The sequence below is a fragment of the Quercus suber genome, unplaced genomic scaffold, assembly GCF_002906115.3.
Source record: "Quercus suber isolate HL8 unplaced genomic scaffold, Cork oak 2.0 scaffold_354, whole genome shotgun sequence".
NCBI lineage: Eukaryota > Viridiplantae > Streptophyta > Magnoliopsida > Fagales > Fagaceae > Quercus > Quercus suber.
Genome location: NW_027069806.1, coordinates 26464 through 36940, shown reverse-complemented (window position 1 = coordinate 36940; position 10477 = coordinate 26464). Strand labels below are relative to the sequence as shown.

Below are 10477 nucleotides of genomic sequence, written 5' to 3'. Positions count from 1 at the left end.
TTGGTTGTAAACTATGTTGTAAGTTCAATGTAATGCCACGCATGTGTATCACTAATGATGACGGTAATGATTGCCTGCGCATATATACTTGATCCCCTAAAATTTCGTAAAAACAGAAACCTGTCCCCGGTTCGATATCCATCATCGGGCAGAAAGAAACCTTAGCCTAAATTTCCTAAGGACGGAAACCTGTCCCCGGTTTGATATCCATTATCGGGCAGGAAGAAACCTTAGCCTAAATTTCCTAAGGAGGGAAATCTCTCCCTAGTTCGATACCCATCACTAGGCAGGAAGAAACCTTAGCCTAAATTTCCTAAGGACAGAAACCTGTCCTCGGTTCGATATCCGTCGCCGGGCAGGAAGAAACCTTAGCCTAAATTTCCTAAGGATGCATACCTGTCCCCGGATCAATCTTCATCACCAGGCATACAAAAACCTTGGCCTTAAAACTCCCTAAGGACGGAAACCTGTCCCCGATCCGATCTTCATCGTCGGACAAGTAGCAACCTTATTCTAAATTCCCCAAGAGCAAGTGGAAACCCCAGCCCGGAGCGAATCAAGAATGCTCCCGGGGCTTAGTCTCCTTCACTGGGTGTTCCTAATAGCATCCTAATAGGATCCCCGACGTTAAAGGCCATCTTGGCCGAGGAATTTTGCACCAGGTAAGGAGTTTCTTTCACATTCCATAAATTTCCTCGGACCCTCGCCAACCACCACATTAGGTGAAAATTAATGTCGCTAGGGATAGCTGGCTAGCTTTAATAATGAGTAAGGCGCAAGCAAAAACAATTATGTCAAGAAAATGGGGTGTCATGGGATGCTTGGTTCTCATAGCGAAATGATAAAACATTAAAAAAAAACAAAGGACGGATAACCAAATAATAAAATATTTGTCCTCGCTACCGTAACCCGGTAACTTCACTCAGGATAAACTTAACGCCAAAGTCATAACAAAAGTAAATTGTTCGGTCACCATGATCCGATGACAAAGCAACACCAAGATAAAAAAACAACAGGAAAATAAAAGATGTTCGGCCACCACAACCCGATGACTAGGAAATACTAGCAGAATGAAAGATAAGTGTAGAAGAAAAACTAAGTTGAAAAAGTATTAAACGGCTGGGTTGGTTTGGAAAAGCTGAACTATATCATCTGAGATTTGTCTCGCGACGTCCTCGGTGGCTGGCCTTTGGTCTTCAGCATGGCCTGGGGTATTGAGGTTGCTTGTGGCCTCCATTTTAGGGTTCTCTACATAAGTATCAATAGCCTCTACCAATGCCCTTATGTTGGGGGTATCCTCGTCATCGGCAGCCTCAGCCTAACTCTGGACCGGGAGAGCAACAGCGGGGCAAGGGATCTTTTCTGGATTCCATAATTGCGAATCCCCGGGAATCCCCTCCACTTGAAGAGTAGCTAACCAGCCCTCCTCAAACCCTTGGGCCCGAGCTTGAAGGACGACGGGCTCCACGGAGTTCTCCGAGTCCACGAACCCCTTGTCATACCATTTGGTCTCAGAAGCCTCCAAGGCAGCCTTAAGTTCAGCAACTTCTTTGTCATAGAGCGAGTTCAAACTCTCGGCCATCGCCAATTTCAGCTTAGTCTCCCCCAATCTCCCCTCCATCTCAGCCAGACTTTCTTCAACTAGCTGCCGTGCAGTCTCCAAAGATTGTACCTTCTGTTCGGCCACCTCCGCCTCCTTGACCTTATCCTGGGTCATGTCGATAGCGACTTCCTTAAGCGCCCTCTACCACTCGGCATTTTTAGCTAGCTCGCTAGCCCTCTCGCTGAGTATGTGGGTAAGTTGCACGGCCTGGCAACATCACCAAGTCCGAGTTAGAAAAATGTGTGAGGGAGAAATAGGAGAATTTATCACACAACGAGATAAGTGAAAAGTGGAGCAGAAATGCTTACCACGATAGAATACCACTGTAATCGCCGTATAATGGAGTCCTTGGAGCCTTTGGACCAAAAGTGCACATCCTCGGGCAACAGCAACCCGCTCACCAAGCTTTCTGCCACCCTTCCCCCCTCACTTTGAGCCCACATTTTCATGCTCGCAGTAGCCGGAAAAGGCGCACCACCGAGCATGAAAGTTGGCTGCCAGTTAGGCACGACCCACGAGGAGGAGGCTACTTCAGTACCACCAGGAGCCGCGGGTTAAGTGCTACGTACTGGCTCCCCAATTACGATCCCTCCGGAAGGGTGGGGAGGAATCTTGGCGGGCGCCTCGCTTGTGGTTTTGGCTGGGTGATCATCCAAACGTTGTTTCTTTTTCTGCAGGCCAGAAGGAGGAGGAGTAGGAGGAGTACGGTCTGCTGGACAAGCTTGCTATGGTTGGGCTGAAGGCTGTGGGCCAGATAGGAACCGATCGATAGTTAATTTCTTTCTGGTCACCATTTCTTCTTTTTCTTCTTCGACTAATACTTGTTCGGCTTCTCGTTCCTCGGCCTCTTCTGCTTGGCCTTCAACGGGAGCGTGTGCTAGTTCTCGCAAGGCCTGGGAAACACGTTCTGCTGATTCGTCTCTAATCGGGATATGGTTTTCTGCAGTTATATAATTGGGGCCTTGGTCTCTGGCTTCCCCGGTAGTTAGATTAATGGGGAGAAAGTTGGCGTGCCGGACATCTATGTAAGACAATAGTGGGTTGTCGACTGTGAGGGCTTGGCTAAAGGATTGCCAAGTCTTGTACACGGGGTTGCAATCGAGTATAAGATGGCAGGCTTGGAGCTGCCCGTCCGTGTGTACAAAAACTTCAAATCGTAGTGTGAAATTTAGGTCTCTGACATGAACCACCCTAATGTCCGGGATGAACATTTTACCTTCTGCAAACAGAACCACAGTAAGTCAGTGTTCGGACAAGTAAAATGTCCGTAAGAAAAGAGTACGAGTAAGTTTAAGAGTGGTACGAACCCACTTCGCGCCGTAAGAGGGGGCAGGGGATTTCACCGGCAAACCAATTGCCGCGCACCCAGATGAACTCCCCGATAGAATTCCTATTAGAATCAAGTAGGCACAAAATGAGTCGTACCCTCACATCCCTAGTCTTTAAGTAATAGTTAGTACTTTTATTCCCACACAGGTTGTACATGTGGTTTATGTCGTGGTGGTCTAGCTCTAAACCAAACACCTGGTTTAACCTACTAACGCAACTAACCACCCGGTAAAAATTGGGGGGAAGTTGGTTGGGGCAAAGCTCTTAATATCTAAGAGTGTTGAGCAGAAGCGGGTCCACGAGAAACCTAACCTCGCCTTCCAGGATTGACATTAAGGGGAAGAAAGTAGTGTTGCCCCCTCTGTGGAGAGCAAATTCACTCTCGTGGCAGTACGCCACCTCCACATCATTGGGGATATTGAACCTCTGCCTAAAGGTGGCCAAGAATGCCTCAATATTCAAAAAGTAAGCAAAACCCATCTTATAACTCTAAATGTGAAGGAGGGAATTTGAAGAAAGAAATTGAAGTAATAGAAGGAGCTAGAGAACTTACTTTAGGCTAAAGGTAAGGTAGAGGCTCGGGGTTGATCAAACAGTGCGTAGATGGATGCACGCAGAAGAGAAAATTCAGAAAGAGGAAAGTGAAAAAATGGAGAAATGATCCAAAATGGGGGATTTATAGGAGTCAGAAGGGAGAGTAAATGCCACCCATTAAATGAGGCGTGGGAAACTCTAAGAGTCCCATCACAACCATCGCACGCACGCCGCCTCGGTTCGCGAACCGTCAAGAAATGATGACGGTAGAACCAACTGTTAGGCACGAGGCATCTTTTAAGTGCGCATTAATTGGCCTCTCAACCTCCCAATGCATGCCAATCGATTTTACCAGATGAAAATTGTGCCCGAGGCTCCTTGATTCGTCCTCGGTCGCCGTGCATGAATTAAGGGGGGGCTAATGTACGGTGTGCCTCCCTCAGAACCATCTGGACCCTTGGGCCCAAACTGCACGAATGGGCCTATGGTTGCTAACTCCCTCGTTAGGAGCTGGGCTCAAAGGCCACCAGGTTAGCCGGGCACAGGTTAAGGGGGCAAGGTGCAGTCCCGTGGGGCCAAAGCACATTTAGGCCTAAAGTTCCAACGCAATAGCGTGCCCATGGCCTTGGCCTAGGCCCATGACCTCAATCTAGGCCCACATGAACTCGAGGACCTTTACTGAACAACAAGATAGGGGTAACGTCTGAACGTACCATCATTTGCATACCCAAAAGCGCCCAGAAGCACCGCCACCGGGCATGCTTTCTGAAGTAGGAATCAAGTTGCAAAGCCATTTTCACCATATTCCACTCCCACCTAACTATCCACTTATGTTCGATAATATTGGACCTCATATTGCACTAACCATGGAGGTGATCATAGCCTCTCCACTAATTTGGGGGGTATAAATATGAGAAACGAAAGAGAAAAAGGGGTTGGAGAGTTTAGAGAAAAAAGAGAAAGAAACAAAGAGTAGAAGGGAGTGAGGGAAGAGGGCAACAACATAGAGGGAGAAAAGTGATCTCATTGAGTCTCTGCGTCAAGAACGACCCAAGGTAGGAAACCCAAACTCACCACAAAAATAAATTGTGAGCCCAAGTGAGATTCTAGCCCGATAGCTTCATTTTTGGCCCGCACAATAACAATTTTCATGATAAATTTCACAATTACTAAGTTGACATGTTATTCTTAATTCACACAACTGTTTGTCTAATAAATACAAAAAGTACTGAGTTGACAAATGTAAGTTTATCATCGGATATTTACAACTTGTCATATTTTTGTTTAAGGCTCTTGACTCCTATATTCCTTAAACAATCAAGCCATCTCAATTATAGTCAATTGATCAGAGCCTTTGTATCTTCTAACCTTTTTGTTTGCTCGATCCTTGCCTCGAGAGTAGGCAATCGATCGAATCATTGAAGGTCGATTGATTGAAGTCTGTAAAAAAGTTTCTTTGTAGAAAGTTGCATACAACTATACAACTATTTTAAAGTGTCTTAAACAGCTAGTAAAATCTTGTAAACATTTTTTTTAGTATTAAATATAACCAGGTTGTGTCTCCAAGTATGTAAATTGAGTGAATAGTGATGTTACTTTTCACCATTTTATAGAAATTCAAAAAAAAAAAAAAAAAATGAACGTACCATCATTTGCATACCCAAAAGCGCCCAGAAGCACCGCCACCGGGCATGCTTTCTGAAGTAGGAATCAAGTTGCAAAGCCATTTTCACCATATTCCACTCCCACCTAACTATCCACTTATGTTCGATAATATTGGACCTCATATTGCACTAACCATGGAGGTGATCATAGCCTCTCCACTAATTTGGGGGGTATAAATATGAGAAACGAAAGAGAAAAAGGGGTTGGAGAGTTTAGAGAAAAAAGAGAAAGAAACAAAGAGTAGAAGGGAGTGAGGGAAGAGGGTAACAACATAGAGGGAGAAAAGTGATTTCATTGAGTCTCTGCGTCAAGAACGACCCAAGGTAGGAAACCCAAACTCACACAAAAATAAATTGTGAGCCCAAGTGAGATTCTAGCCCGATAGCTTCATTTTTGGCCCGCACAATAACAATTTTCATGATAAATTTCACAATTACTAAGTTGACATGTTATTTTTAATTCACACAACTGTTTGTCTAATAAATACAAAAAGTACTGAGTTGACAAATGTAAGTTTATCATCGGATATTTACAACTTGTCATATTTTTGTTTAAGGCTCTTGACTCCTATATACCTTAAACAATCAAGCCATCTCAATTATAGTCAATTGATCAGAGCCTTTGTATCTTCTAACCTTTTTGTTTGCTCGATCCTTGCCTCGAGAGTAGGCAATCGATCGAATCATTGAAGGTCGATTGATTGAAGTCTGTAAAAAAGTTTCTTTGTAGAAAGTTGCATACAACTATACAACTATTTTAAAGTGTCTTAAACAGCTAGTAAAATCTTGTAAACATTTTTTTTAGTATTAAATATAACCAGGTTGTGTCTCCAAGTGTGTAAATTGAGTGAATAGTGATGTTACTTTTCACCATTTTATAGAAATTCAAAAAAAAAAAAAAAAATCGAAGTGGCAAGATTTTTACTCGTAAGATTTTTTACTTAGTTGTATTTTAAGGATAAATTTGCAATAACTCCCTCTTTAGCATCAATTTTAGTGAGTGCAAATATTGTCTAAGCACAATAAAATTTCATACCTCTAAACCTTTGCTCGTCAATTATTTTTTTGTTGTTTTATTGATCACCAATCGTATTTCTCCAATATGCACCCGATATATGTAATGGTTATCTCACAGCTTGTGGGTTCAATACACAAAAGAAGATGCTTGAAAATTATGGTCCGTTTGGTAATGTTGTTTGTATTTTTTAGAAATACTTGTAAATAAAAACTGTGTAAAAATACATGTAATGTTGTTTAAAAACTGAAAATATGTTTTAAACACATATACCAAATAGGAACAGGAACATTACATGTATTTTTATACACTTTATACTTACACATTTTCAAAAAATACAATTTACGTTACTAAAAATCTCTTAACAAAAAAAAAAAAAAACCTTAAATTCCGAAAAGGAATCCATTCTTTGCCAAGTCAGAATCTGTTAAAAAAAACACAGATTCCGATCAATTGGGTCCCCAAGCCCAATATTAACTTCTGAATTCTGATTGAATAGGCTTCCAATTCCGTCAAACATGGCTCTGGTTGATAGGGAAATGGCCCAAGTAACATTTGCTATTTGAGGAGAACATATCAATTGGGCTCGTTGTGGAAGGTGTAGTAACTTGGGACAAAATTTATATATCCAGAAGCATTTTTAATTTTTTTTGATAAATAGTCAAGTGAAACAGGACCATTAACTAAGTAATTAGCTTTTTAAATTTAATTTAATAATAGTTAATACTTAATAGTAATAGTAGTATTAAGGATCCTAACTATGAGAGTTTATTTAATAGCTAAAATTCAATTTATTGTATTTAAAAATTGTAAATACTAAATAGTATTACTGTCATTATATTTTAAAATTTTTAAAATTATGTATTGTATTAAATAAATTTTTAAATTTGTAATATTTGATCCAAATAAAAATATGGATCCATTTTTTTTCTTTTAAATTGATGATTTGGTTAATAACAAAAATGGTTGGGTATGGCATAGATCTAATTCACCTAATTTCGTCTCATCGCGATATTTTCATTTGCCTGTTTTGAGTACTTTAAGTACTTTATCCATTAGAACTTCTTTTATTTGTGCATAGTTGGTTTATTATATTTTACAGCATTTCAAAGTTGGACAAAATTAATTTCTGAGTTTGTTAGTTCAATTCAAACCAGACTCACTCATCAAATTGAATTGCACATATAGTTATCTCATCATGACCCCTTGTCCTGCATTCAAAATTGATCACGTCAATTACTTTGTGAAAGTCAATATTGTAGCATGGATCTACATACTTCGATCCCACAAATATGCAAAATCTAGTGATGGAACTCTCTCTTCACCAATGAATGGCTTGCATATCCGATGATTTCTTACTTGCAAATTTCAAATTGTTAATGGAGTAAAGTTGTAAAAAGTAAACCCTTATGCAGCTTTTATGTAGGGTTACCCATACTCTCAGCAAGAAGGAGAGTAGGGACTAAAACTAAATTATTTTCATTGTGACATAGTTATGAAACTAGCTAGAGTTGTCACGAGTCTTGTTGTCAACTGATACTTTTTACTGTTTTTAACAAAGATATTCATGTTCAAATTTCACCACCCCCAATTATACTTGGTAGAGTTTTAATTTGTTAATTTTTTTTTTTTTTTTTTTTTACCTAGCTAGAGTTTTAGCTTTATAATAATTGAACAATAGTTAAAGGGCTTAGAGTGCAAATTAAATATATCTTGGTCGAATTCAAGTACACATATGCCTTCTTTAAGTGATGGTAAGGTACAACAACTTTTAATACCTTTAAGCTATAAGATTCTGTAATCATTTTGCAGTGGTGTCAATTGTAAGATGTGGCAATCAAATTCTTAAGTACTAGTGAGTGTGATACGCGTGGTTTAATAACTTAGTAACTACACCATTTTGTAATTTTTGAAAGTAACACTTGTAATATTTCAATAATTTCTTATACATTCTTTATTAAGGAAAAACTTGAAAGATTCTAACAAAAAAGTCATTTTTTATTTTTATTTTTGGGACCTTATACAACTTGGTGATATTCTTTTAGTTACCTTTCGATCAAGTAATCATTGTGATCTAATTATTATATCTTCATCTAACCCAAAGTCGTTAAAAAGGTTTACATTGATTAAATCTAATCAGAAAGACCAACATTGTAAAAGCTTTATCTAAGGCTTAGTTCACATTAATGTTACCGCTTGTGAGAACAAGTTTTTTTTTTTTTTTTTGAGAAATAATTACAACATGCTGCTAATCCCGCAGCTCGAACCCCTTCCCCCCTAGACCCCCAAGCACTTTGTGCATGGGGAGGTGCCAATTCAGCTACAAAGCTTGTGAGAACAAGTTGAAATCTCACAAGTTGGTATGAATTCGTATATCCATTAAGTATTTGTGTAACTTACCAATAAAAAAATGTAAAAAGTTTCATATTTTATTGTTTTTAATTTTAATTTCAATCAATGGTATAATTTACGCTACATGCAAATAATTCCATTAACGTAAGCTTTTAATTTTCTTGCATATTTAAATCTGTCAATGACAATTAATTTGTGAAAGCTGGGAGGACCCTTTATTATATTTTTGAACATAGCTTTGCGAAAAAAAAAAAAAGAAGATTAATAGTTCAACTGCTACATTCTAGTGATCTTGTAACGAAACCTAGAAAGAGGAGTACCAAAGCAGAAGGGTACGTAGCTAGCATAAGTGAACTGCTAATTTAGCCTTAATTTTTTTTCCTTAATTAGCTAGCTTTACTGCAAAAGTAAACTCCTAATTATAGCAGCTTGGGCAGCGTCTGTAGTAGCCAATAGCTCAGACAGTCGCTCACTTAGATCATCAACCTCTCTATGCAAGTTTCTAATATAGTTGCACGTCTCCTGTAACACATTGGCAGCTGAAACCTGCACATAGATATATAGTCATAAATGCATGCTGAATTAGTTAATACATTCACACGGACACACTCCATGAACAAAAAAACAAAGAAGCAAGTACACTCATTATACATTCAATTCAATCAATTTAATGTAGCCATAAATAAAGTAATAAACACTTCCAAGTATAGCAAAAAAAAAAAAAAAAAAACTATGGTTGTAATTCAATAAATAAATAAATAAAACTATGGTTGTATATATCTACCCAGTAGCAAGTGTGGCAAGTGGCAGCTAAAATGAAGAAAAACTTTGAGGTAATAAAAAATCTCTCATTTTGTGGATCAATGACTTCTATGTCAAGCATTAATTTTAAAGTTACATCTAAGTATGTTTAATTAGTCAAAAGTCTTATGGTTTCAATTAATGATTGTCTTATCTCTTTCCTATAGAGAATATATGACATAACTAGTCAAGAGTTTCAAGACTCAATGATATTGTCTGATCTCTCTCGTTAAGAGAATTTGGATTCAAGTTTTTCCTCTCCAGTTTTTGTAAGGACGGTAAAAAAAAAAAATGTTCTAACTAAAATTATTCCATATTTATTTTTGTGAGAGTAATTAAGTGTTAGGTATTAGTAAATATTAGAGGTGAATTTAAGGGCTCAAAAGGAGACTGAAGAACCCATATCAAAGGAAACTAATAAACAAGCAAAAAATGCATTGTGACATAACATGTATAACCAATAGAATAGGCAAGTAAAGAAAATGAAAACAATGAATAAATACAATACCTTGTCAGAGCGTCTATCACGAATCTCAGGAAGAAGCTGTTGCAACTTGGAAACAAGATCGTTGATCTGATCATCAGTGATCCTTGAACCACCAGATTGCCTCGACCGTGACCTTCTGCTAGACATGTTTATTATGGTAATGTGAGAGAGAAAAAGAGAGAAAGAGAGGGAGGTGAAAATGAGAGAAGTGAAGGAGACAAATGAGAAGGAGATTTGTATGTCAGAGAGAGAAACAAACAACTTTCAAAAGAGAAATGGTGATAGAGACAGTGTCGGAGACAATGAAGTTATGGACAAAAAGATAGTACTGGTCACTTTGAAATTAGATGAAGTAGAAAGAGTATGAATGAATTGCACAAGAACACAAGTAGTGGGTGTTGGGATGGGAAATACAGAATACAATTGCATGGGAGAAAGAAGTGGTCTAAGCCTCTATTTAAATAGGGGTTTTGAGAGAGAAAGAGACCCACTTTGAGTTTGAGATCAAACCGAACTTTGGGAAAACACAGAGGGAGGACACTCTGGACAGTATGGCGTATCTCTAGAAAAGTTTGATGACTCTCTCTCTCTCTCTCTCTATGTGTGTGTGTTTTTGTGTGATGTGTGTCAGTCTCTACACGCAATATTATGTTTATTTTATTGCTATACTTTCTTCTAATAATAACAATGTT

General features: G+C 38.7%; 1 protein-coding gene across 1 annotated transcript; it reads right to left on the bottom strand.

Moving 5' to 3' along the window:
• Positions 1-8636: 8636 nt before the first annotated feature.
• Positions 8637-10274, bottom strand: LOC111988593 (transcription factor PRE3). The gene is made up of 2 exons (XM_024020383.2): positions 9807-10274; positions 8637-9043 (listed from the first exon to the last, which is right to left on the bottom strand). The coding sequence occupies exons 1-2, from the start codon at positions 9930-9932 to the stop codon at positions 8894-8896; spliced, it is 276 nt and encodes a 91-aa protein (XP_023876151.1). The 5' UTR covers positions 9933-10274; the 3' UTR covers positions 8637-8893.
• Positions 10275-10477: the final 203 nt, after the last annotated feature.

What these genes read in the sequence shown, in the direction of transcription:
- LOC111988593 (XM_024020383.2), bottom strand. Translation starts at nt 9,932, where the DNA reads ATGTCTAGCAGAAGGTCACGGTCGAGGCAATCTGGTGGTTCAAGGATC. An exon ending in GTGATAGACGCTCTGACAAG is followed by an intron (nt 9,044 to 9,806) that starts GTATTGTATTTA and finishes ATCTATGTGCAG; the next exon opens with GTTTCAGCTGCCAATGTGTT.